Genomic DNA, 27455 nt, shown 5'->3' with positions numbered 1-27455 from the left:
ATCTCGACACGCCAGCTAGAAGCCACACTGCCCCCCACCCCACACAACTGTGCGCTCTCATTTCTTGCCCATGAAGTTCAAACAGGGAAGCCCAGCTTTACTGAATCAAGAAAGCGATGCCTGGGTCAGAGACAGACTGGGTGGTTCGAACAGCAGGCGTCCGTCCGTTCTGGAGGCCGGAAGTGACGATCAAGGTGGGGGCAACGGGGTTCTGGCGGGGCCTGCTTCCTGGACCACAGACGCAGACTTCCTGCTGCGTGCCCGCACCGTGGAGGGCCAGGGGGCTCTCTGGGGCCTCTTCTTACAAGGACCCTGGTCCTGTGTGCAGCTCCTCCCTGGTGATCTGATCACCCCAAGGCCCCATTCCTGACACCCTCACCGTGGGAATTAGGTTCTGGTGTATGAATGTGGGGGGGCCACGTGGTCAGCTGTAGGAGAGGAGTGTGGTGGGTCATCTCCACTTGGCGACCTGGGGTTGGGTTCCTGAGCACCCACTCGGGAGGACTCCTGGGCCCCGGCCTGGGGCCCGACACAGCACCGGCTTCCTCCAGTGGCAGAGGCAACGACAAACCATGAAGACCGGTCTGGTTCTCCGGCACCTCTGACTGAAGGCCAAGAGCTCCCTCAAGTCGGTTTCTTGGATGGTAAACTGAGTCAGAGGTCCTATTCTGTTTGCCTCCATGTCCTGGGCCCGACCTCCTCCTGGGCCCTGCACCCCACACAGGGGCGCTCAGAATGTGTGTGGCCTGGAGTGCGGAGGCCTGGCGACCGGCCCTTCTCTGGGCCTCGGCCGTCACCTGAGCCGTCCGTCACCCTGCCCTGCCCTGCCCGTCAGGCCTGGCAAGAGCCGTGTGCGTTGTGTTGGGAGGGCCACCCCGGCAGACCCGGTCCGGAGACACGACAGGGGCCCAGGGTGAGGCTCCTGGGCGGGGGAGCACAGCAGGAAGGCCCGCCCCTCGCCCAGTGGCCCACGCAGGAGCCTGTGGTGGGGCCACCCCCCTGCTCAGCTTTACCGTGTCCTGACACACCCAGTTGGCACGCCACCCTTGCACTGGACTCTTCCCGCAGTGACCGCCAAAGGGATGGACTGTTTGGCGGACCCCAGGGTTCCCGCTGAGACCCGGATGTGGCTGATGCCGCGGGGCAGCACTGGGGTCAAGCCTCTTCCAGGTTCAGCTCTGAGAAGCGTGTCAGGTCCCCGTGTGGACCGTCGGCCGTGAGGCCAGAGAATGGTCCCGCAGAGCCATCACCCCCGACACAGTCAGGCACTCGTGCTGGACACGGAGGCCCCGTGGGCTCGTGGGCTCTTCCCAAGTCCAGCCACAGAGGTGGGCAGGGAGGTGCCGGCTGAGCCCCCAGCGGGCCTGGGCCAGGTCACCCCCAACTCAACTGCAAATCGTCAAACCAGGGGGACCGTGGCCCTGGGGCCCTGAGGCCCTGAGGCCCTGAGGCCCCGAGGCCCCGGGCCCCTCCCATATCACATAACGGAGAAGCCGGGGAGTGAGGTGCGGGGGCAAAAAAGAAACAAGACGCAGGTGCAGTGAGACCACCAAGACGCGTCAGATCACGTCAGACCATTTAAATCCCGCGCCATGTTTTTCCGGACGCGGCATCTCCAGGGGCAGATTCACGAGTCCGACACGCCCCGTCGGGCACTCGGGCAGTCGGAGCCGTCCTCCCGCACCGCGGACGCCCGGCCAGTCCCCCGCACGCCTCCTCCAAGGTTCTGTGCGCGTCAAGCGCCGCCACGGAGCGCCCGGGCCCGTCCTTGGGCGGACCCCGCCCGGCGCCCCGCTCCTCCCCGGCCTTCAGAGTTCGTTGTGGCGCGCTCTGGAGATGCGGCCCGACAGGTCCTGGAAGTGCTTCTTCACCTGGAAACGAGGGCACAGCGTGAGCCCAGCGGCAATCCGCCCGACAACCACACGCGCAGTCTTGAAAGTGCAAACTCCCGGGCTTCCTGCTTGTTTTAATTTACGATCGCACCCATCCGGAAACGGCCAAAACCAAATCCCAAAAGCAGCGAACACCGGCCGGGACACCACCACCAAATACTAACGACACGCAGCGGGAGACAGATCACCCCGAAAAACAAGAGAAACGTATCCGTCGTCCACCCCGCTTGCTTTCAGAAGCGGCTCCCTCTGGGAACCCGCCGTCGCCCCGGCCCCACGGAGACCATTCCGTATGCTTCCCACCCAGCACGTGCCCTTCTCCCACGGCGGCGAAGCTCGCTTGCCCTCCCCCATGACAGCGGATTCCCCTCCGCAAATTCTCGCCCCGCGACGTCACTCTGGAACCGACGTCCCCCGCGGGCACCTGCCTCCTCCCCGACGCTGCACCACACGCAGGCACAGACCCACACACACGCTCGGTGCCGCTTCTGCCCTGTTTCACTTAAAACTTTGAGTGTGAACAGGTAGGACACCGTGTGGCTCCAGATTCAGAGGCACAGAAGAAGATCCCTCCTCCCTCCCTCCAGAGACAACCCATCCCATCTGTTCCCAGAGTGTTCCGTACGTCCTGGGAACAGCCTAGGCTCGAGCCCTCCTCCAAGCGTCCACACTGCCCTGCTGCCTCTTTTTCCTGTGGAGTCTGACCCAGGGGCTCTCCTCTGTCAAGAGCCCAACCTCCGTGCCTGGACGGGCACGTGATTCGTAGGTCACCGGCCGGGAACAACCGAACTGGCCCCAGAGTGACCTCACTCTGCTCAGGCCACCTGCCGCTGCCCTGGGACGGTTCCCATCCTCATGAGACCAAACGAGGCCTCCACACGCACCACACCGGATTCTCGGGGGACCCCCTGCCGCGAGCCCGCGAATGTGCCAAAGCCACGGCCCCACACGCGCGGGCCCTGGCTCACGTCCCACACAGGGTCACCCGATCGAGAGTACGAGTTGGTCCACAGGTGTCCCTGGCTCTAAACAGGCCCAGAGGAGAGGGCTCGGCCCTGCCCCGGTGGGAGGTGTGTGGTGGCAGCAGGTGCCCCCACCAGGCGCCCCCAGGCGCCGACGCCCCCCGCCTCCGTGGAGGAGGGAGCGGTGCACACGCGGGGCCAGGGAAGGGATGCTCTCCGGGAGGCCGCAGTCCTGGTGCGGACGTGACGGTCCCCTGCCGGCCCCCCGCAGACCGCGCGCCCACCTTGTAGCCCAGCTCCTTGGTCTTCTCCTCCAGCATGGCGTACTTCTCTTTGTTCCGGCTCACGTGCTCCTGGTCCCCGAAGCTCTCCACGTGCTTCAGTTTCTGGTGAGAGATTTCCAGCTGCTTCTGGTAGTGGTTGTGCTTTTCAATTTTGGCTTCAAAGTGCTTAAGCTCCTCCTAGAATAACGTTCGAACAGCCGACCGTCCCCCAGCGGACTCCCCGGGCAGACCTTCCCGCTGCCCCAGAACACGGGCGGCAGCCGCCCGCCTGGGGCTCGGACCCGGTCCCGCTGGGGATGGGGCTCAGCGCGGGAAGCAGGGGGCTGCCCCCTGAGGGCGCACACACCGAGCCCCTCCACGTGCGGCCTGACGGGGCAGCTCCAGGGGGCCATCCCCACTGCCACCTGATCGGGAAGGTGGAAGGGGCGGAGGCGCCCGCCACAACCTGACGGCCTTCGCGGGCCGCCTGCCCACACCTGGCACCTGCACCCTGCCCTCAGCGAACGGAACCCGCCGGGCATCTGGCTCCCTCTGGCCCCGACCCCACATGCAGCCCGACACCTGGGGCTTGGGCTTCGACCACGACTGCACTGCTCGGTCTTCTCCTCTGTCCCCGTGGCCGTCTGTCCCTTCTGGAGCAGCCACCAGCTTGGGAAGGCTCTGCGACACTGCCCTTCCTGCCTCTCCTGCCCGCACAGCGCTCTCGGGTCAGGCTCGCTGGCTCATCCCCCACATCCTGATCTCGGCTAACTGGTCAACCCCTCGGGACCTCCAGACAGGGGCCAAGCGCCCTGCCCAGGGCCCACGAGAGCCAACAACATGCTTCCCTCTGAACTGGGCCGAGCTCCACAAGGACGGGCCTGCCCACCCAGCTGCAGACGGACGCCGGTACAGGGACCTCTGCTGGGCACCCGCCGCCCTCCCTGCTGCGTCTCCTGCCGTAGCGTCCTGGTTCTCCCGCCCGCCGAGGACCCCTCGGAGGCCCCCCTTTCTGCCCTCCCCGACCCCGGGACTGTGGGCCCACCCCGCACACGTGAGCTCAGCGGCGGCCTCCAGGGCCCACATCTCAGAATGACCTCTCACCCCACGGGCCCTACTCGGAGCCCCACACCCCCAGGCTCCTGTCCTAGCGAACGGCGGCCTCTCGCCTGTGCCCTTCTGATGCCCGACCCGCTGGCCTGTGGCGGCTTGGTCACAGCATGACCCGCAGAGGTGACACTCAGGGAACCCAAAGGCCTTTCCCCCTGGGCCCACTGCCAGGGCCACAGGCAGGGTCTGCCGTTCTCCTCCCGGCCTTCGTGACCCGCGTGCTTCCTCACCAGCCCTCTGTCCTCAGACCCAGCGCACCCAAAGCTGAGCCGGACCCTCCATTCCCTGGAGGCCAGCGCTGTCCTGACGTGAACACGGAGGTCCCACATGGCTGCCAGCCAGCACGGTGAGGGACGCGGGGGACAACAGGGAAAAAAACCTGTGAAAACCCTGGCCTGTGTCAATCCCGGTGCGGGGAAGAGTCTCGCCACGCCAGCCCAAAGCTTAAAAGGTGCTACCAGGTACCGTGAGCCGGCGTCTCCCGGCACCTTGCTTACCCGAAAGGACTCCAGCTCCTTCTCAGTGAAGTTGGAGGACTTGGCCATGTCCCACAGATCTATCACTCGGGGTTCCTCGAACTCTGGCAGAAAGGCAGAAGCAGGCCGGGTGACTCCGGCGGCACCCCCCATGATGCCCGGGGCAGCGTGCACGTCTGGACACGCGTGCGTCCGGTGTCCTCGGGAAGCACACGGAGCGTTGTTCCCACGTGCGTTCCAAGGCCCCGTTGGCACGCGGCCCTGGCGACGCTCTCACTGCCCCGGGTTGCGCACGAGCATTAACCCGCACCTCTGACAGGGAGGGTCTCCCTTGGTGCACAGCCACCTCGGGCAGGAGTCGGGGGAGAGGGCGCGGGAGTCTTGGGGCCTCTGGGTCAGGACTGTGTCAGGCTACCCACGGTTCTGGGCTGAAACTCGGGCCACTGCCTGTCCTGTCTCCAGGGCAAAACCAAGCACCTGGAAGGGACCCCTGACCCCAGCCAGCATTCCTGTGCCAACATGGCGATGGGGGCCCTGCTGGGCCAGTCACCTGTCCTCCAGCCCTGGAGGAAGCCCGGAGCAAGCCAGGCCCAGCCGCCCGCCCCTCCCTCAGCGGACCCTTCCTGCCCTGGGCCCTCAACGGGCTTCGCGGGGAGTGTTCTCTAAGGACCCAGGCACCACAGGGGAAGCAGAGTCATTGGGCCGGGTCCCTCCTGGGAGGGAGTGGTTCAGGCGGGGAGGGGCGGTCAGAGTTACCCGCACCGCGTGGGCGGCCCCAGCACCATGTCCCCGACCTGCCGCGTCCGCAGGTCAAGGAAAGCACCTGCCACACTGACGCTCCCCGAGCCCGTGACGGAGAACACACGGACGAGCCAGAAGCCTGGGGAAAGGGGCACCCAGGCAGGGTTCCCGGCCGGGCCGCGCGGGCTGAGGCGGGGGGCGTGGGCGGGAGCGGACCGTGGGCGGGCGGACCAGCGCGGGGGCGGAGCACGCAGAGGGGTGGCGTGGGACCCGCCCCCCGGGCCGCGGGCGCTCGGCTCGCCTGGGACGGGGCGCAGGACCGGGGGCCGCCCGCCCGCTCACCGGCCTCGGCGCCGTAGCCCCGGTGGCTGACTTGGCGCAGGCGGTCGTAGCCCTGGTTGATGGCGCGCAGCCTGTCCTTCAGCTCCGCGTGCTTGCTGTGCAGCACGTCCTCCTTGACGCGGCTCACGTCCAACGGGCTGATGACGTTCTCCTGGGTCTCTGCGGGGACAGGAGCCGTGAGGGGCTGGCCGCGCCGCGCCCGCTGCCCGGGACCGCCCTCCGCAGGAAGGACCGTCTGTGGCGCACTCGGGCCGACCCCGGTGGCCCTCCGGGAACTCTGGGGGCTGCTGACTTTCGGGGGGCGGGGCGGGACCGCGTGCAGGGGTGGCTCCGCGGTCTCGCGCGCACCTTCGGTTCTGCTCAGGGCGTCCAGCAGGACGTTGTACTCGTGCACTTTCTCCCTGTGGTGCTGGAGCTCCCGCCACAGCTTGGCCAGCTCCTCGCTGGAGAACTTCCCCGAGCTCTTCGCCTGGAGGAGCGCGCTCTGTGAGCCTGCCCGCGCCCCCGCCCGGCCCCTCAGACCAGGCGGGACCCCGGCTCCCGGGCCAAGTGTGCGGCCCGTTCTCGCCCCGATGACCGTCCGACCAGGGGACGTGGCGGGAAAATACAAAGCAACGTCACCAGGCTCAGCAGAGGGGTCACGGTCACCAAAGGTGCGGGAGCGGCAGGATCCCCGGGGAGGGACCTCAGGCCAGTCACCTCCTCGCCATCCAGCTGCCCCACAGGGCCGAGGCGACACGGTGGCCACAGCAGACCCCCACTCCCCCTGCTCTTGCACGGCTCCACCCCTCGGACCAAGGACAAGGGACTAGCGCGAGAACCCCGATTCCTGGCCCCACTCACTGTAGTCCAGACAGAAGCTGGGGGATGAAGGAGTGGAGGGACTCGCCCCGGCCACCGCCCGGTCCCACCGCCCGCACTGCCCACCCCCGCCCCCCTCAGGAGACCACAGGGGGTGAGCACCGCCCCGGCACGCCCGCCCCGCGCTGAGCACAGCTCTCTGGACCAGACACCACACAGGCTCAAACCCCAACTACCCGGACACAGAAAACCACAAAGCCGTGTCACGCGTGAGCACGGGTGTTCACGAGTGATCGGCCCGCTCTCCTCACTCGCTCTCCTCACTCCGGCAGCTACACGGCTCGTGGGATTCCCTGGCTGGGGCCCAGGAAGGCAGGGAGGCCTCATGGGTCCACGAAGAAACCACCGCCCCCCAGGAGTCCCTCTCAATGAGCTTCCATGCAGAGAGAGGCAGCCCCAGCAGCTCCCCTTGACTCTCAACGCCAGGGCGCACGTTCTGGGGTTCTCGGGGAGCCCCGAGGGGGTACCTTGTGCCACAGCTTCTCCAGCTTGGGGTCTCCCAGGCTGTCGTCCTCGGCGGTGTCGCTGAGGTAGTTGCTGTTCACGGCCTGGGCGTCCTTCCTGCCGTCCAGGCCGTACTTGGCCAGGATCACTAGGAGAGACACAGGTGTTCCGTCCGGCCACCGGCCGACTGGCGCCGAGAGGACCCTGGGCCCAGGCTCCACACACCCGGCCACAGGGCAGTCGCAATAGCCCCCGAGCAGGGGAAGGAGCGACGGGGAAGGAGGGAGAACTATGTCGTTGGGCTCGGCCTGGCCCCAGCCAGCCTCCCAGGTCCGAGCGGGGACGCCGCACCGGACCCCCTCAGAACACAGGTCACGTGAGTCTCAGGCTGCATTCAGCACCCCGGAAGGCAGAGGGTTCTGGATTCCAGTAGTGCTGGGTTCAGCATGAAGTGGAGCCAGAGACAAGCATTCAAGCCGGAAGAGGCCCCATGGACCAGGAAGCCCACCTCACGGGTGAGGCCGCTGGAGCCTTGGCACGTCCCCGTCGGGCACAGGGGGACACTGTGGTGGCCATGGTGAGGGCCGGGCAGCAGAGCGGACAGAACAGGACCCACCCGTCCAGGACTCAACTCGGGACAGGAGGGCCCTCCGTCAAAACCAACGGCCTGGACAAGGCGACGGGTCCAGTGTGGTTTGCTCCCTAAGGTGCTGGTGCAAGGCCGGGGTGACCACGAGGCCGGCGAGCCCGGGACAGATCCGGTTACGCCTGGTCCTCCCTTTCCTGTCTCAAGTCCTGGTCTGACACTGCACTTTGTGGTCCCCCAGGTGTGGCATCAGCTGTGCTAATGGCACTGGGATGAGGGGGGGGAACTGAGGGCACGCGGAGGCTCCCGGGCCACCTCTAGGATGCGGCCAGCAGCCTACGCAGGGGGAGGCCTCCAGCTCGCCGGTCCGAGGAGTCCTTCCACCACATCGCCTCAGCATGCGAGCAACCCGTGCCACCCGCGCAGAAACAGATGGCTCCACCGGGACTGGGAGCCACGCCCAGGAGGCCACGGAGGCCAGAGGGAGCCGGGGGGCGGCCCACTTTTCTACGCCCTCCCGCTCTTCTGCCTCAGCCCTGCGCCATCCACTGGGGGCTGCTTCCTTCCAGAAAGGAGGACGTACGAAGGTTCCCGGGCCCTCCAGTGCCTTCTCTCCTGCTGGTAGCTCCAGGTCAGGCCCTGGGGAGCGGCCCCCCAAACACTGGCCGGGGGCAGTCATGCCTAGTGTCCTCTCAGCTTGGGTTGTTTTTTTTTTTAATTTTGTTTAATCTTTATTTTTTTTTCAGAGACAGAGTGTGAGTAGGAGAAGGGCAGAGAGAGGGAGACACAGAATCCGAAACAGGCTCTAGGTTCCGAGCTGTCAGCACAGAGCCCGACACGGGGCTCGAGCCCACAATCGTGAGATCATGACCTGAGCTGAAGTCGGCCACTCAACTGACTGAGCCACGCAGGCGCCCCTTGCCTTGGCCTTTTATGTGTCTTGCCACGTTCGAGTGCGGCCACATGTAAAGCAGCAGTTAGACCGCTTTCCTCACCGCAGAAGCAGATGCACAGTACGACCCAAACAACCCACAGGGGTCTCATGGGGTTAAGAGATGCAGGGCAGCTGGGTAAACATCACCAGCTGGGTCAGAAAACCCTGCCCTCAAATCCTGCGGTGCTCACGGCTGTGACTACAGACAAGTTACCTACCCTCTGAGCCTCTGTCACCTGTGAGTAGGGACAGGAAGTACCTCAGAGAGACCTGAGTGGACACAGAACACCTGGTCTCAAGAAAGGACTCTTGTTTCCACAGAGGACGAGCATTCCACGTGTTTCCAGGCCAGCCTCCGGCTCCGCGAGCGTGAGGGGTTGGGGGGCGTTCCCGGGCAGCCTCCGGGCCCGGCCACATACGGCCCTGCAGCCACGACCGTCCCCGCCCCGGCGCTGCGCTGTGGGGAGCTGTAGCACGCTCAGACTGGCGAGGGCGCCCACGTCCCGGGGCAGGTGACAGGCCAGGGCGCCGCTGGCCTCCAGGCTCGGGAGCGAGCAGGCGAACAGGGACGTGACTCCTACTCTCTGCTCTTTGCTACAGTGACAGCAGACCGGTCAGCTCGGAAGCAGACCCCAAGACACAGCCGATGTGGGGCACCCGGGGCATGCAGGCGGCGAGCTGAGTCATGCCAGACAGGAGGAAGGTGACCTCTCGGCCCCGAGGACGCGGGTCTTTTGCACAGTGGGAGACGGAGGCAGACGCCCGCTGTCTCTTCTGGAATACATAGTTGCAGCAAGCAGCTCACTACGTTCCACCGTAACTGTTAGAAAATTATCTTTGGGGTGCCTGGGGGGCTCAGTCGGTTAAGCATCCAACTCTCGATTTCGGCTCAGGTCGTGATCTCCTGAGATCAGGCCCCACGTTGGGCTCTGTGCGGACAGCGTGAAACCTGCTTGGGATTCTCTCTCTCTGTCTCTCTGCCCCTCCCCCCTCAAATTACAGAAATACACTTAAAAGAAAAAAAAGAAATTATTTTCAGTACAGACCTGAAATCTACCTCCCCATACCTTCCAGACTCCGGGAACCTCCCTATGGACTCTGCCAGGTGACCATGGGCAACTCGGTGGCCCCGGCCTCCTTCCCAGGCCACGCGGCTCCGGGGCCGTCAGCCGCCGAGTGCCAACGCGTCCGGGCACCCCTGCCCTGACTCTCCCCGCAATCTGCCGAGAGCCTCCCCAAACGGCCCGGCAGCCGTGTCCACGGCTGAAGGCCGCTCCTCGGAGGACCCGCCCCGGACCACGTCAGAATCGGCGGCCAGGGCTCCCCCCACACAGAAAAGGAAAGGAAGGTACCGCTGAGGTTGCGTAGGAGCTTGGCTGCTCTCTCTCCGTCTGCGTCGAGGCCCTCAGCCTTCAGCTTCTTCCAGGCGAACTCCTCTCTCTCTTGCATTTTCAGGTCTGCATGGAGCTCGGACAGTTTCACGGGGGAGAGCTGGAGCTACGGAGCGAGAGCAGAGGGTTTCTGACATCCGGCCACAGGAAGAACCGGCAGGACAGCCCCGGAGACGGCGACCCGAGAGAGGGTGGCCAGGAAGACAAGACACGAGCAGCAGGAGTCAGGGTCCCGGGCAGTCAACACGTCCCACGTGCTCCTGTTCGAGAACCTCAGGGCACTGCCGCCCTGCGGGACGAGGACCACTGGCCTTCGCACACGGAGCCTCGCCAGCCTCACCAGATGTCCACTGCATGGCATGACCTAGAAACGCCCAGTGAGGGCCTGCCCACCGCCAGCGGCTTGAGCCCGGGGGCTGCCAGTCCTCCTGAGGACACCACCCAGGCGACGGGCTGGCTCCTGCACCAGGACGCCCCGCCTCCCACCCGGAGGCTGGGGGCCTCCGCGGGGCCCCCGATACGGGGGTGGGGGGATGCAGGGACAGAATGCAGAGCACGGGGAGGAAACCTTTCCCTTTTCCTTGTGTTATGTAACTAGGATAGAAAATAAACCGCGACTGGGGGGACCGGCTCACTAAATTACGGACAACGTCCACATGAAAAGAAAACCAGTTAGTGAACGAGGCTCACGGATGCCCCCACCCGCAAGCCACTCGCTAATGACGCCACAACGACAAGAGGCTCTCGGTGCTGTGTCTCTGTTCCCTGACCCAGCCTGGGGTGAGGCGGGATGAGCCCCGCGGCTGTCTTAAGTGGCCTCGAGGCTCCGGAAAGAAGCCCAACCCCCAGGGAGGCCAAGAGGAGACCCAGAGCTTGCTCCCGCCTTTCCCCGGGACTTGTCAGCTCAGGCCCCGTCCACTAGCTTGAAAAACAGCCAGGGAAAGTTCCTCAGGAGTAAGAAGATGGCACCACATGAATGGCAGGGCCTAGGGCAGGAAACTCTTCCAACTCTCTAGAAGTTTCTTTGATCCTGCTCTGTGGGTTCACCACCTCCTTTGCTGGCTGTCCTGGGGCAGGCACTAGTCTCCCCGGGACCCACACCCCTACCACCGCTCCCAAGCCCAAAACACTTCCTTTCAAAGCCTCTGGTGTGCCCCCACCCAGATGCCCTAGTCTCCTCAAATGGCACCCGCCTGCCCTCCCGAGCTCCACCCCAGGCCCCGCGGTCACCTGGATGCCCTCTGTGGACACTCGCAGGAGAACGCCAGGCCCCTGGGGAGCTGGGGCTGCAGCCTTGCCTGACCTGCGTGGCTCCCGGGGCGGAGGAACAGGACAACGGTTTGGGGCACACCGATTTCCCAGGAAGGGCACATCGGGCGCTGGGTGGTGAGGAGTTGGGAAAGGCAGGCCTGTAGTCCACCCAGGCCGAGGACACAGCACCAAAGCCCAGGCACCCACAGGGTCTCCCCTCTGCAAGCGCAGGGCTGTGTGCATCGGGACCCACGGCCAAGGACGGCGAGGGCCTGGCTCCCGGCCCAGTGCCGTGTGGATGGTGCAATGGCACTGGCGTTCCTCTTGGGGACTTCAGGGGGAGAGGACTGGAGTGCTCTCTGACTGCCAGCCGGCTCCGCTGTGGTCCCCACTCACCTCCTACTTTCTCATCTGTCCGCCTCTCCGGGACCCTGGGGGGAATCAGTGGGCCTACATCCGGCCAGGAGCCCCATGAGCTGCAGACTCGGGCCCACCTGTGCGTTACGGTCACGCCCCGTGTGACTGCGCTTCAGGTTGGAAGCCTTTGGGGACCTGAATTACGGGCTGCATCTCACAAAGATCAGTTCTGATCTGGTGCCGCCCTTCCTCCCAAATACCGAGGCCTGTTGAGTTCAGTGTGGGACGTGCCACGTGTAACGCCCCAGACACGGCAGCATCGAGTCCCACTGAAAGGGAGGAAAAGGGGGGCACCTGGGTGGCTCGGCTGGCTGGGTCTGACTCTTGATTTCAGCTCGGGTCACGATCCCAGGGTCGTGGGATCGAGCCCCATGCCGGACTCTGCACTGAGCTTGGAGTCTGCGTGGGATTCTCTCCCTCTGGCCGCACCCACCACACTCCAGAAAAAAAGTTTCAAAAAAAGAGGAGAAAAGGAAAAGAATTCATATGCAAACAGCTGGCACACTCCCCAGATTCTTTTACTCTCTTCAACTTAGTTAAATGTTAATGCCTCACATGGAAAAGAACTAGTTAGCAGAAAATCAAACGCAAAACAGAACCTGTTCAATATTAAACAGGTAAGTAAATCATCAATAATTAAGAGACAAGCAAACACACAGGAAGAAAGCCACTCATCAGAAACAACTGATATGTCTACGGCATACGTGGGGAGGATAGTTTCACAGGTGTGTACCTAACTTCAAACTTAGCAAGATGAATACATTAAATGCGTAGTTTTTCATACGTCAGTCAAATCTCAATAAAGGGGCAAAAAAGTCACCTGGAACCAGGGTCCACTCAAACCTCTGCCAGAAGTGACTGTGTGCAGGGCACCATTCAAGGAGGTCTGCCAGCTTCTGAGCTGCTGTCAGGACAGAGACCTTAGCTTGCCCTTCCTAAGTCCCACCTGCAGCAGAGGAATGTGGTGTGCACAGAACAGGGGACAGGAGACTCCATCTCCCCTCCCCTTCTAGCCCTCCCACCTCTGAGGACAAGGCTTCAACACGTTTTAATCACAAGACCAGGATAAGAACCCGATAGGAACACTCAGAACGGGGTCTGGCACTCTGTGGGTCTGCTCAGGATGTGTCCCCCTCCCCCCCCCATCCTGTCCCGTGTCCCCCCACCGGAACACCAGGCACCCCTGAGCAGGGCCAACACCGACCACAGAGGATCAGTGCGCATGTGGCTCCTGCCCAGAGGCACCCACCAGGGCTCCGCTCAACCCCAAAGCTCCAAGGACAGCCCTCGGCCACCCCCACTGGAGTCTTGCAACACTGGAAGATGTCACAAGACCACAGCGGTGGACAGAAGTACCCTGGTTCCCATCCCCCAGGCTACAGCTCTAAGCACTGGTCTCCAACGGGAACTGGACAGTCTCACAGAAAGTCAAGACACCGAGGTGGGATGATGTAGCACGAGTGCCCCGGTCGGGTCTCCCAAGACCGGAAGGGAGTTTCAGGGTCTTCCCAAAGGACCCCCCACCCCCAACCACGGCATCTGCGTGCCAAGGCAGGAATCACAGCGCCAGCGCGGGCTGCGGCCCCCTCGGTCGCAGGAGACAGAGGACGCCCCGGCCCCGCGGCCCCAGGGTTACAGGTGACAGGATGTCCCGGCCGCCGCTCACCCGCTGGGCCTTCTCCCACAGCTGGTTGAGTTTCTCCATGCGGAACTCCCCGCCGGGCTCGCGCTGCGGCGGCGGCTCGGGCTCGTTCTTCTCCCGCGAGTACTTGCCGCCGTGGCCCGCCGCCGGCCAGGGCCCGAGCAGCAGCAGCAGCAGCAGCAGCAGCGAGAGCGGCGGCGGCGGCGGGAGCCCGCGCGACCCGACTCCGAGCCTTGACGACGCCATCTTCCTCCTCCGCCAGCCGAGACCCCCTGTCTCGAGCCCAAGAGGCCCCGCCCCCGCCCCCGCCGCGCGCCGGCCCCGCCCCCGCCGCGCCGCCTCTTGGGAGTTGTAGTCCCTCCTTGTGCGGTCGGCCCAGGCGAGGCCGCCGGCGGACTACGAGGCCCGCGAAGCCCTGCGGGGGCACGTGAGTGTTTCCTAGACAACCACGCCGCGGCCTCGTGATGCCGGGCGCCCGTGCTTAGGCGGAGTGCGACTTGGGCTGCCCTCCCTGGGTTTGCGAGGTTGAGTGAGGGTCGAGCCCTGACCACGCGCGCCGCGGACTCCGGGATGGCCCCGGGCCCCTGTCCCATCTGCTCCGCAGGGAGAGTAGACAGTTCAGAGACGGGGACCCTGTCTGGCTGAAACTTTAGATATGTTCCCGTGTCAGCGGCGTTGACAGGGAGCCTTCCTTGTGGGTTTCCTGGAAGGTGGCCCCTGCTTGGCGGTCAGGACGTTTCGAACCACCCAGCCCACTCCTTCACTCGACAGAGGAAGGCAAGCTGAGTCCCAGGCCGGTCCAGGTGTCTGGGCTTCTCATTCCCGCCCCGCCGAAGCCTTTCCCCAGACTTGGGAGCGCCTACACCCCAACAGTGTCTTTGAACTGCATCCCTAACAGTTAACTCCGCGCACTTTTTCTGTGTTAGAGATACGTGTGTACCTGCTTCATTTCTCCCCACCCTGTTACAGCAAAGTTCACCCTAGGGAGCCCGCGTGTCGGGGTTGGGTGGTGCCCCGGAGCCAACCTCAGGCCGCTGCCCTCGGGTAGCTTGAGGTAGGTGGTTGAGTAGGGGCACCAGCTAGGGGCTTTGGGGCTTGGAGAAGGGGCAGGTGAACCCATATGCTAAGAAGGACCTGAGAGGCCTCCCAGGGTGGCAGTGTTGTGCCTTGAAGGGAGGACATCCCCACAGGAGGGAAGAGGAGGACAAAGGAAGGGGGTGGAGAGTAGCTGGGCCTCTTGGGAGGAATCCTGCCTCCGGGACTTTACAATTGGGCCCTGTGTTGTCCGAAAGGGTCACGGTCAAGGAGTGCTTTGCTACCCTTCCCGCCTGATGCCTAGCATCGTGGGAGCAATCATTTCGTATGTCTTGTTCAGTGGCTCAGTTTTGTTTCCAACAAAGGTTAAATTCAGTCCCTGTGCTCCATTCTAGCCAGAGCGCAAGTTCCAGCTGCTGTTAGCATTTAACGCACTTATCCTGTTTATTACTTAGCTTAGGCTAACTATTATAACAAACTCCAAAATGCATAAAGGCCCCAAGAGGATAGAGGTTTTTTCTTTTCCCTGCTCGAGACTGATCAACAGGCAGTTGTCCCCTGGGTGGTGATAAGGGGACCCAGGCTGCCCCATTGTCAACACGGGGCTTCTAAGATCGCTTCCCCATGGGCACGAGGGGAGAGCGGCACAGAGGATATCACAGGGGAGGGAGTCGGAGAGCCAGGCCTATCACTTTTGCTCACGTTCTACTGCCTAGAAGCAATCATATGGCCACCTCTGTTAACAAGAAAACTTCAGATCGAAAATGGAGTCATGGTAGGCCAGGCCACCAAACCAGGGCTGAACATCTAACCTAACTGGAGTTCCACCCTCCCCCAGAAATGTAGTTTCAACTGGCCAGCCAGGAATTTTCCGGTCGGCACCAGTGAAATAAAACTCCATCCTCCAAAGGATGTTGAGATCAAGTATGTAGTAAGACACCAGCCCTTCGCCTAAGGGAAGGTGACCTTGCCTGAAACAAACCTTTCTTTTATTTCGCTAACAACTTCTTGCCTACCCTGCTTCCTATAAGCAACTCCTTTGTACTCCGTCGTTGTTTCACAGACTGATAGGTGAAGGCCACAAGATGGAGTTTGACTTGCCAAGTCACCTAATTACTGAGCCGCCTCTCATCTGGACAGATTCCAGATCTCCTTATTGGCCTCTCTGCTTCTACCTTGTTTCCTGAGGAGTCCTGTTCTGGATACAGCAACCAGAATTAGCCTTTTCTTTTCTTTTCTTTTATTAGTGTTTATTTTTGAGACAGAGAGAGACAGAGCATGAGCAGAGAAGGGACAGAGAGAGAGAGAGAGACAGAGACAGAATCCGAAGCAGGCTCCAGGCTCTGAGCTGTCAGCACACGGGGCTTGAACTCACGAACCCGTGACATCAAGACCTGAGCTGAAGTCGGACACTTAACCAACTGAGCCGCCGAGGCGCCCACAGAATTAGCCTTTTAAAATACAAGTCTGATCAAAAGAACTCCAGACCAACATTCCTCACGGACACGAACACAAAAATCCGTAACAAAATATTAGCCAATGGGATTCCACAGTACATAAAGAAGTTTGGCTTCATATTTGTAAATGGGTCCATGTAATTCTCTTTATTAATAGAATAAAAGAGAAAAAAACCCAATGGGTAACATTCACAAATAAGCAGAAGTGCTCGACGAGCCCAATACCCGTTCGTTGCGATAAAACCACTCAGCAAACTAGCAACGGAAGGGGACCCTCTCAGTTGAATCAGGGCATCTACAAAAAATGCAGAATGCACATCATACTTCATTGGGGAAATGTTGAGCACTTTCACCTTAAAAAGAATGTAAGGACGCTCTCCCCCGTATCCCTAGTATTCAGCACACTGCCTCATGCCCACGAGAAAAGCCAAAATTAGTTAGGTTCACAACGTCGTATGTTGAGAAAAATATGAATCCACTAAGGCTCTCATACTTTGCCGGTGGGAGTGGAAACTGCTCAACCCCTTGGCAAAACCCTTTGTCAGTTCCTTATACAATTAAATACCTATTCTATGACCCAATCCAATTGGCTCAGTTCTATGAATTTGTAACCGGGGTGCAGGGGTGTGAGAGCACCCGACTCGGGGGGTTCCAAACAGACCAGGTTTGGCCACTCGGCTGCTGACAAAATCCAAAGGCAGAGAGCTGAGTGGTGGGGAAACAGGAAAGGGATTTATTGCAGGAGGACAACACTTGGAAGAAAGCGGACGAGGGGCTCAAACACTGTCTCCAAAGTGCTGGAGATACAGCCAGCTTTCTATGAGGAAATGTGGGATAAAGGTTGGTGGGTCCATGCGGCTGGGCAGTGAAGGTCAGGATGATCACTGTCTTGGGGTCAGTGGCCAGGGTGGGGGGAGAGGAAAGGAGGGGTCTTACTAGCCCCAGGACAGCTGCTATTGCTTGAGGGGAAGTTTCGGTTCCCATCAGGATGCTTTGCTCCCTGAGTCCTTTGCCTGAGTTAAGAGCTGAGCTGGAGGGGCGTCTGGGTGGCTCAGTCAGTCAAGCATCTGACTCTTGGTTTCAGCTCAGGTCATGATCTCACGGTTTGTGGGCTGGAGCACCGTGTCAGAAAGGAGCCTGCTTGGAATTCCCTTTCCCTCTCTCGCTGCCCCTCCCCAACTCATGCGCATGCACTCTCTCTCTCAAAATAAATAAACTTAAAAAAAATCTTTTTTAATTAAAAAAGAGCTGAGCTGGAAAGAACACATCAAGCCTAGCGATTCCACTCCTAAGTTGCCCAAGATAAATCAAAACATGTATCTATAAAAAGACTGTACAAGAATGTTTTTGGCAGCTTTATTCATGACAGACAAAGATTTTAAACAACTCAAGCGCCCACCAACAGGAAAATGGTTAAACAATTGTGGTAGACGCGTATAAAAAAAAGAAAAAAATGAAAAACGAACTGCTACGTGATATGGACCGGTCTTACCATTATGAAGAGTTCAATAAGCCAGAAACAAAAGGGAACACTGGATATGACTGCATTTTCTGAAGTTCAAGATCAGGCAAAAATAATCTATGATACTAGGTATCAGAACATTAGTTGCTTATGGTGGGGTGGTGGGTGGTTGGGGATGAACTGGAAGGAAGCACAAAAGAACTTTCTGAAGTGATGGAAATGGTTGATATTTTGATTGAAATATCGGTTAGAGGGGTGTATTTTTCGTGAAAATCCATTAAATTGTATGTTTAAGATCTGTGGTTTCATTATGTATAAAGTTTCTCTTACGACAAAATACACACGTGCACATGTACAGCAGGGACTGAATCATCCTGAATGCGGACTGTAGAGGCTCCTGTCTTCTTTCCCTGCTCAGCTGGGTCCTCAGCCTCCAGATCGGAGATTAGAAGAAATGTTTCTGTTGAGTCAGACCATCTCAATAGGAAAGAACCAAAGATATTGGTAGCAGAGTTAACCCAACGAGGTCCCACCAAGATCACTCTACGCTGAGAGGTCCTATGTCAACAAATCTCATGCAAGCATGCAGGGTCATGGGCAGTCAGCTAAGGATTCGTGCAAATCTAAGGACAGCTCCTAATGTGGAAGAGAGAGGCAGAGACACGTACAGATAGAGGGGCTAAAACAAATAGGCAATAACAACAGAACAACTAAGAGAAAACAAAAACCATGCAGGGAGAAAAAAGGGGCAAAAATGACTATTGTTACCCTCACAGAGACAGGAGAAGGTGTGACATCCACAGAACGCACACATGCACGCACACGCAATTGCAGAATTACATGTAACATATGATGTCTTAGAAGGAAAATATGTATAATTCAGAGAACAAGAGCAGCTATTGGAAACTACGAACATGAGAGCAGAAATAAAAACCCAAGTAGAATATAGGAAAATAATATTGAAGAAATCTCTGATAAAGGAGATTGAAGGAATGAAGAGAAGACAGATAGGAAAAGAATAGACAAGAAGAAACCCTAGATTTCCAATTCAGGAGACCTGGAGCTTGATTAACAGAAGTTTCAGAAAGGAGAGAGAAAGTGAGGAGCGGTAGAACTATTGAAGAAATAATTCGAGACAAATTTCAAGATCCAGAGGACAGAAGTTGCCAGGTTGAAAGGACCCATCAAGTGACTTTCACAATGAATAAAAATAGACCCACACTGAGGCAGATTAATGTGACATTTCAGAACACTGGAGGCAAAAATAAAATTTCATAAGCTTTTGAGGAGAAAAATCAGTAAACGGTATAAAATAACCTTCAGACTTTTTGATAGCAACAGTTCCAGTGAATCTTAAATTGCTGAAGGATCACGACCTGTGACCTAGAATTCTATACCCAGCCACACTACCAAGAAAGTATGTAAATATCAACAAGAGTCTCTTAATAAAGATATTCCAGATATGCAAATGAGTTGGCTCAGGCGGTTAAGCACCCAACTTTGGCTCAGGTCATGATCTCACGGTTCACGTGCCCACGTCGGGCTCTGTGCTGACAGCGCAGAGCCTGGAGCCTGCTTCCGATTCTGTGTCTTCCTCTCTCTCTGCCCCTCCCTTGCTTGCACTCTGTCTCTGTCTCTCTCAAAAAAAAAAAAAAAACATTAAAAAAAAATGGAGACCAGGCCTAAAACTCGCAGGGAGAGAGAAGCCACAGTAGAGCCAAAGCCTTCTTCAAGCGGCACAACCACCCTTCTCCCACACCCGTGGCCCAGGCTGGATGCAGAGGGCTCCGGGTGGAGCCGAGTGAGGGTGAAGGGGCGTATGTCCAGACACAAACATGGTGCCAGGGAGCCCCAGGGCGAGGGCCCCCGCCTTTCAGGAGGACGGACAGCTAGGCTTTCCTGTGTTGCAGGAAGAGGTGCGTCCAGGCCGAATGTGTCACCTGCTAAAGCAGGGGCAGCTCGCTTGCAGGACGTCTCTCTGAGCAAAACAAATGCACGACTTCAGGAGGCGCCTTGTGGCAAGGTCACCCTCAGCTGGCTCCCGGCAGGAGTGAGGCCCATGTTGCCATCTGCCTCGCAGACCCGAGGACTGATCTGGGTCTGCTCCTTCTCCCTCTGGATGTCAAGTTCAAGTCCCCCAGGCCAGCTCTTGCCCTATAGCTCTGGATACCCCCTTCTCTGACCCCTTGTCCCACCACTCCCTAGCCCCTAAAACCTTCCATGGTGCCCTCTTGAACCGATGACCAGCCACGAGCAACATCCCTTTTTCCTGACTGAACCTTTTGTCGGAATGTGCCCTTGACCCTGCTCTAACGGAAAACGGGTGCTCGCTGGTCCTTCCAAAACAGCACTGCTCTCTCTCTAATGCTTCTCCCTTTGTGGTCCTTGGTGGTTTCCATCCCCAGGTGGGTGATCCCTCCACAACCCTGGCCTGCTCTCCTCTGGAACCCCAACTATGCCAGTCGCCCACTCTCATGGCCACACACCAGGCGTTGTGACTGTGACCGTGAATTCTCCCTGCTCCCTAAACACAGTCTCAAGCACCCATTCAGCAGTCACCACCCTGTCTCTGTCTGGTTGACTTGCCCCATGCCCAGCCTCGGCAACTTCAGCTGCTGGGACTCACCACACCCCAATCTCACCCACTGCTGACCCCCTCACCATGTGTTTACCGCTTATCACCCCCTTTGTCCACCTTCTCCCCTGCCAGCTGCCATGGCGGGCATCAAACACTGCTGGCAACAACGTCCAGTTCCTTGAGTCTTCTGTTCCTCAGACCAGTGACCCAAGTTGTCCCCCCAGGATGTGGACCACAGGCTGGCCATTTTTGCATCTTTGTCTTGTGCCTATGTCTGCGTCCTCTTTCCTCTGGACCGTGTGCTCTCTGAGATCAGTTGTTTCTCCTGCATCTCTGTCTCCCGTTGCCCAGAATTGTTGCTCAGTGAAAGTTTGTGGAAAGGATGGATGATGGATGAATGGATACATGGGTAGATGATGGATCGACGGATGGATGGAAGGATTGAAGGGTGGGTGGTAGATGGATGGATAGATGGGTGGTGGATGGTGGAAGAATGGATGGGTGGATGGATGGATGGGTGGGTGGATGGATGGATGGGTGGTGGATGGATGGTGGAAGAATGGATGGATGGATGGATGGTGGATGGATGGATGGATGGATGGATGGTGGAAGAATGGATGGATGGATGGATGGATGGATGGGTGGATGGATGGGTGGATGGATGGATGGGTGGGTGGATGGATGGATGGATGGATGGGTGGGTGGATGGATGGATGGATGGATGGATGGATGGATGGGTGGATGGATGGATGGGTGGGTGGATGGATGGGTGGGTGGATGGGTGGGTGGATGGATGGGTGGGTGGATGGATGGGTGGGTGGATGGATGGGTGGATGGATGGGTGGATGGATGGGTGGGTGGATGGGTGGGTGGATGGATGGATGGATGGATGGATGGGTAGATGGATGGATGGGTGGATGGATGGGTGGGTGGATGGATGGGTGGGTGGATGGATGGGTGGATGGATGGGTGGATGGATGGGTGGGTGGATGGGTGGGTGGATGGATGGATGGATGGATGGATGGGTAGATGGATGGATGGGTGGATGGATGGGTGGGTGGATGGATGGGTGGGTGGATGGATGGATGGGTGGTGGATGGTGGGTGGGTGGATGGATGGTGGATAGATGGATGGATGGATGCATAGATGAAGGGCTATGGATAAATTGATGGAAAGACAGAAGACAGAAGACAGAAGACAGATGGATAGATGGAAGGATGAAGGATAAATTCCTCCCTTGTTCCCAGCTCAGTCCTAGAATAGGCTGCCTTTTGTCAAAAACTAGGTGCCACGTCCCTGGCGACGATGGAAAAAGGAATGGATGGTGAAGATCTCATACCCACTTCAGATCCAGAACAGGCCCACGAGAGACTCAAGTGGGATCTGCTGGCCAAAGGAGGCTGGTTGAGGTTGGCAGCTCTAAGCTTCCTTTTCCAGGCTCCAGACGGTCCCCCACTCCCCCTGAACCCGGTGCTTCTGCCCATTCAGGCATCATGTTCCCAAGGAGGTGGGGGCTGGCCTGGAGACGCCTTCCCCAGGCAGGTAGCTGTGGAGGGGATGTGGGGACCCCTCCCCCGTCTTCCCCTGGGCCCCTGCACCAGTGCCCCTCGCCCTCCCTGGAGCATCCTGTGCTGACCGAGCCAGGAAGCACCCCACCCGGGTACCTGGATATCGCTCGGTTGTTCACCCCACACAAGGACAATTAACTTGTCCGCTATAAACGCCCACTTCGTAGTTCCGACATGAAACTCCCACCAGGCTGAAACTTGGTGCAGAACAGCAATCACTGAAAATAGGCTTTAAAAAAATTGACGTTCTTATAAGAGTTCACCCTCCTCTGCGCACCAGCCTCCCCCAGGGAGGCACATACTTAGGTCCTTTCGTGTGACTCTGACTTTGTGATGCGAGGTGCACTTGAAACGACTCTGGGCCCAGCCCCCCCGCCCCCCTTCCCCCCCCCCGGCCCACCACGCCGCGAGGTCCCCACTGTGCCACCGGGTCTCGGGGTGAACCTGTGCTCGGTGCCCTGGCCGCCGCCACCTGGGCGCCCAGTGCTTTATGAAGCAGCCCGGTGCCCAAGGCCCTGACTCAACGAGCTGTGGAATGTGGGGAAGGGACTTCGTTTCATGATGACGGGAGGGAGGGACGTGCGCATGGTCTCAGGAAGCTCACACCCCTTCCTGGGGCCGTGTGGCCGTCTCCTGAATGGGGACAGGGCCGCCGGCCTCCTACCCACGAGGGAGGCAGTGAGGGCTGCGTGGGCTGTGAGGGGTGGGCTGTGTCTGGTACCCTGCTGGGAAGCATCCTGTGAGGGCGGGACTGCCCCCCCCCCCCCCCAGTTCACAGGTGAGGACATGAAGGTCTAGAGAGGGGAGGTTGTTTGTTGGCGGTCAAACAGCTATACAGGTGCAGAGGCAGGATCTGAACCCACGTCGGCCGATGTCACCCAGCAGGCGAGGGTGCGTGACGGTGGCGACTCTCTCCGACCTCCTCCTGCCCCGCTGCACCCCGTTTCTAAGTCCGGCTTCTACGGTGTTTGCCGTAAACCAGGAGCCTGTTCGTCCTCAGGGCGGATTTTGCCAAGCGCTCCCTGTGTGTCAGGCACGGGATTCTCTGCCCTCACGGGGCTCCCCTCCCAAGGCAAGTAGGCAGGACAACGCAAGTTCTTGTAAGTGGTTGCCAGCTGGTATTGACGGCTGTCGTCTCAAGATGGAGGGAGTCGCTGTGGATCCCAGACCCGGACCTTGAAGAGAGTGCTCTGCGCTGACACTTGAGTCTTGGTCTCTAAGTGGAGATGCCTGGCCGCCGGCCCCGCTGAGGGCCCCTCAAGGGGCGCAGGTGAAAGCGTTAATAGCAGTGATCGTGAACTGCATCAGGACCCCTGCCGTCCAGGGAGGGTCCGGCCCTTGCTCCAGTCCGGTTAAGAAAGTTACAGAAGGCCACTGGCCCCCGCCACCCCCTCCGCACCACAAAGCCCCGCCTTCCCCTTCCTGCCGGTAACCGGTAACCGGTAGTGGCTTTTTGTCACCTTCTTTGTAGTCTTACACCACTGGTGGCACCGTTTAGGGGTGCTCTTTATGGACATGGAATCGTGCCGCGTGTGCCCTTTGTGTGTTTTTCTTCCTCCGTCAAAGTCCCGTCGGTGAGACTCACCCACCTTCCGAGCAGCGCTGGTTCCTGCGCTCTCGTGGCCCCCGAACATCATTCGGCCTGGGGAACACACTGCACTCCCTTCACCCTGTCCGCTGGCCGTCTGGCTTGTTCCCGACCTCGCGACTGTCAGCAATGCTGCTAAGGATAGGCCTGTATAAGCTCGTGCCTTGTCGGAGTACGGAGAGTTCACATAGAATAGACTTGCTGGGTCACACGGTTTGCATTTCCTCGGGTTCAGCAGATGGGGCAACAGTGTTTCCCGAGGGGGTCAAAGGACGGACGACCCACGTTCCCGCCGGCCCTTGATGTCCTCAGGCCGTCCCCACCTCGTGGTTCTGCAGTTCCCAGGGGGCTCGCTAACAGTTCCAGCCGTGATACAGGTACACGCTGGCTCACCCCGGCCAGCCACTTGGATTTCCCCCGCCCCGGGAAGATCCCACCTGAGGGCTCTCTAGTTTTCCCGTTGCTTTTGCCTTTTCTCGTTGATTTACCAACCTCTACTTCAAGATCATGAATACACTCTTGTATGTTATCTTCTGAATGCTTCACTTTTTATGGCTCGGTCTTTAATCCAGCTGGAATGCATTTTTGAGGATGGATTTAGGTGGGAGCACAATTTCTCATCCCCCATCACACACGCAACCTGTCGTCCCAGTGATGTTTACCGAGATGCCCTCTCTTTTCCCACCACGGGGCTGTGTCACCGTCGTCTTAAATCAGGAGTCCACGCGGACAATTGTGTTCTGCTTGTTTGTTAGTCTTTCCCACAGCGACCCCACACCGTCCTGATTATGAGGGTTCACGACGTGCCCTGGCATCCACAGGAACATGTCTTCTCACACCTTTCCTGGCTTTGTGTTTGAGCTGTTGTCGTGCTTTGCAAAGGTCACCTTCAGTGAGGTCCCCCTCAGCCATCTGCTAGTTCGGCAAACTCTCCCCCACCCCGCGCACCCCCAGCAGCCCACCTGCCCCTCACCCTGCCCCGCTGTTCATTTTCCACAAAGTCTTTATTATATTACCCTTCGGCCATGCTGGGTAAGCCGCTTCCTGGGGTGATGTTCCTCGAGGGTCTTGCTGCTGGGACGAAACCTGCACAAGGCAGGGTCTCTGATGAGTGTATTTTCTGATGTATCCCAAGTACCAGGAACCATAAATGTTTGCTGAGTCGAATTTGTATTTCCATGTAGATCTTAGAATCAGAATGTTAAGTTCCACAAAAACTTAGGTAGGATCTGGATAGAAATTTCTTTGGTTCATTTTTTTTTTAAATGTTTATTTATTTTTGAGAGAGAGAGAGAGAGAGAGAGAGAGACATAGTGTGAGCCAGGGAGGGGCAGAGAGAGGGGGAGACACAGAATCCGATGCAGGCTCCAGGCTCTGAGCTGTCAGCACAGAGCCCAACACGGGGCTCGAACTCATTGACCGTGAGATCATGACCTGAGCTGAAGTCAGACGCTTAACTGACTGAGCCGCCCAGGTGCCCCCCAAATTTCTGTGGTTCTATAAATTGATTTGGAGCAAATTAATGAATTTGGGGAGAATCTGTATCGAGTCTTCTACTCCACAAACATGGTCTCTCCAATTCCTTAGATCTCCTTTAATGTCTCTGGTGATGTTTTGTAATTTTCCTGGTAGTGATCTTATACCTTAGTTCTAGATTTTGATATTTTCGCTGCTGCTGTGACGTCTGTTTATGAAACTTTACGTTCCCAACAGCGTTGCTACCACATAGAGATAAAGTTTGAGTCCTGCACATAGACTTTGTATCCCCCGCCTTTGCCGAACCCACTGCGAACGATCGTCACTTCTCCCAAGACTCCTTAGCGCCTCTTACACACACACGCGGTCACGTCCGGAGAGCAAAGGCGGTTTTGTCTGGCCGCGCAGGCCGACCGCCGCATCCGGGCTGACGTCGGAGAGCAGCGGGCGCCGACGGGCCTCTTGGTTTCCTTGCCAATCCGAGAGGGAACGCGTTCGACATTTCCCCGCTAACTTGGACCGGCGCTCTAGGTTCCCGGGAGAGGCCTTCGCCGGCCCAGCCGCGGGCCCTCCTCTAGCTCGGCCGCTCTCGCAGAAATCGCGTTTTCTGAACGCTTCCTCGGTGTCTACGGAGACGGTCAACACGTGAACGCGCGAACCTTCCTTGGTGCCTGAGCGTCCTCGTGGTCTGGGGAGGGGAGCGCAGCTCGTGGGGGGGTAGGGAGGAGGTGGGGGGGGAAGGAGGGAGGGGGGGGAAGGGAGGGAGGAGACGGGGGGAGGGAGGCGGCGGGGGGGGGGGGGAGGGAGGCGGCGGGGGGGGGGAGGGAGGCGGCGGGGGGGGGGAGTGAAGACCACAAGCGCCCCTCCCCCGCCAGCAGGCCTCCCGCAGCCCCTCCCTTGCTGCGTTTTCTCGCACAGGTGCCTCCCTCGTGATCCAGAGCCCGTTCCCGACCCACCCGTTTATCCAGGGACACACGCACCAAGCTGCCGTCTCCCGGGTCCGTGTCACCCTGGGGCCGAGTAGCGACGACTGGGAAAGCCCCATGCGCAGAGCCTGCGGGAAGTACTTACCTGGCCAATCCGAAGCGGTTCCCCTGCCCTACCTTTCCTTTCCCGTGAAAAGCACTTGCTCCAAGCCTGCCCCCCCCCCCGCTTCCCCCCCCCCCCCACGGCCCTCGGAACCTCAGGCCTCTCTTCTCTAGGGATCTGTGACACTGAGCTTACCTTTCAGCGGCATTGACCTCTGTGTCACCACGCAGTCACCTTTATACATGAAGACCCAGCACAGGACACCCCTCCAGCATCACGACCTGGAGGCGCGGGGCAAGGGCGGAGATGGGGAGCTGGGGCGAGCACATCCGTGTGCCCCCCGCGGCGAGCACGCAGCTTGCGGATGTGCGCAGGCGTCAGCAGCCCGGCGCGCATCCGCACCTGGTCAGAACGGAAGCGCCGTGGCCGGAACAATGCGCCACGCACCACGCGTTTCTGCGCAAGCGGGACCCTCCCGCGTGGGCGCCAGATCCAGGCGGGGCGTGGGCCGGGCGCTGCGTTCTGCACGTCCCGACCACGCAGGAGAGACAGCGCGCTTCGACCAGCCACGCTGGAAGAAACGCAACTGCGGCCCTGTTTCTGTTCCTTCCGTGGAACGTGACGCAACACTGTCGTACGCGGAGATGACTGAGAACATGTGGCCAAGAAGGGCAGGACAAAGGATTATAGAGACGGATCAGGCGGCTCGTTGATGCAAAGACGCCGTTCCCTCCACGTTTTGTATGTTTTGGGTTTTCTTTTTTTTTTTTTTAATGTTTATTTATTTTTGAGAGACAGAGATGTGGCACAGGCCAGAGACACAGAGACACAGAGACACAGAGAGGGAGACACAGAATCCGAAGCAGGCTCCTGGCTCCGAGCTGTCAGCACAGAGCCCGAGGCGCGGGGCTCGAACTCACGGACCACAGATCATGACCTGAGCCGAAGTCGGACGCTCAGCCGACTGAGCCCCCCAGGCGCCCCATGTTTTGGGTTTTCTAAACTTGGAAGTTGTCTTAGTTTTTTTTCTGACTCTGAATCGACGTCCACTCTGATGCCTGGCTTCATTTCCATAGGTTTGTATTCTTTTCTTTAGAGGGTGCCTTGGGTCGGCTCCAGGAGCCCCAGACCAGCTTGGCTCCTGTGCCTGCCGCTGCCAGCTGGGCCACGTGGGAGTGGCTGTCCTGGGATCCTGCCTGGAGGTGGCCACCTTCCCTGTGCGCCTCCCTTCCTTCCTTGCCAAGCCCTTGCCAGGTGTCCGCAACACGCTGGACAGGGGTCATAAGGAGCCGAGCTGGGCCAGGACTGTGCTGGAGATGCCCCAGGCTGCAGAAGGGGTCAGACACGGTAAACGGGACCTTCTGGCTCCTGATCATTTCTTCTCAACTGGGGGCAGTTTTGCCCCAGCGGACAGTTGTCATCGCCTGGAGATGAGTTGATCATCGCATTCGGGTGGAGGCCGTGCTGCTGATCTCTAGGGGTAGAGCAAGGGACACCTAAGCATCCGGCTGTGGCCACGGCAGCAGGAGCACGGGCTGGGGAGCCCCCGTGCCGAGCCGAGGCGTGGCTGGTCCCAGGGCCTGGAGGCTGGAGGTGCTCTGGCCACTCGCCTGGCCTGCTGGCCCCAGAAGCAGTCTGACTTCCCTCGGGGGAGAGTGTGGTGGCGGGACAAGGTCCCATTTCACAGGTGGGAGGGCTGTGTCCGCTTCCGTGGCCGGCCCAACACCACAGCTCAGGGTTTGAATCCCAGTTACTCTGCCCAAGAATGGTTCCTGTGTGTGGGGAAACTCGACCTTCCTAAACCATTTTTATGTTGTGCCGTCAGCTTCTGGGAATTCAGAAAGCAAGTTAACTTTCCCCACTTTACAGGTGAGGAAGATGGGCCGGGGCAGAACTTTCCTCCCACCGCCAGCCCAGCTGGCCGCCAGCCCCCTGCGCTCCCAGCCCCAG

The 27455-nt window shown here is 59.3% G+C and overlaps 1 protein-coding gene and 1 long non-coding RNA gene across 3 annotated transcripts; both read right to left on the bottom strand.

The window, feature by feature from the left end:
- Positions 1–1564: 1564 nt before the first annotated feature.
- On the bottom strand, positions 1565–13597 carry LRPAP1 (LDL receptor related protein associated protein 1). Of its 2 annotated transcripts, none has more exons than XM_042985068.1 (8): positions 13337–13597; positions 9964–10108; positions 7115–7239; positions 6135–6255; positions 5787–5945; positions 4725–4807; positions 3139–3240; positions 1565–1871 (listed from the first exon to the last, which is right to left on the bottom strand). In XM_042985068.1, exons 1-8 carry the CDS (start codon positions 13556–13558, stop codon positions 1809–1811), a joined length of 1020 nt encoding a protein of 339 aa, XP_042841002.1. In that variant the 5' UTR covers positions 13559–13597; the 3' UTR covers positions 1565–1808. The 2 variants fall into 2 exon arrangements, with proteins under 2 accessions (XP_042841002.1, XP_042841000.1); XM_042985066.1 differs by having other exon boundaries at positions 3139–3315; positions 13337–13595.
- Positions 13598–24806: 11209 nt separating this feature from the next.
- On the bottom strand, positions 24807–25772 carry LOC122237795. The gene is made up of 3 exons (XR_006216438.1): positions 25701–25772; positions 25457–25530; positions 24807–25164 (listed from the first exon to the last, which is right to left on the bottom strand). It is a non-coding gene; the product is annotated as an uncharacterized LOC122237795 (long non-coding RNA).
- Between the last annotated feature and the right edge of the window lie 1683 nt (positions 25773–27455).

This window comes from Panthera tigris, chromosome B1 (assembly GCF_018350195.1).
Source record: "Panthera tigris isolate Pti1 chromosome B1, P.tigris_Pti1_mat1.1, whole genome shotgun sequence".
Taxonomy (NCBI): domain Eukaryota; kingdom Metazoa; phylum Chordata; class Mammalia; order Carnivora; family Felidae; genus Panthera; species Panthera tigris.
This window is presented reverse-complemented; position numbering and strand designations above follow the sequence as displayed.

Excerpts from the sequence above, each read along its gene's own strand:
- LRPAP1 (XM_042985066.1), bottom strand. The coding sequence starts at position 13,558 with ATGGCGTCGTCAAGGCTCGGAGTCGGGTCGCGCGGGCTCCCGCCGCCG. Across the intron at positions 5,946-6,134 it reads CGCCCTGAGCAGAACCGAAG|AGACCCAGGAGAACGTCATC; the intron begins GTGCGCGCGAGA and ends CTGTCCCCGCAG. Across the intron at positions 3,316-4,724 it reads AGGAGCTGGAGTCCTTTCGG|GAGGAGCTTAAGCACTTTGA; the intron begins GTAAGCAAGGTG and ends ACGTTATTCTAG.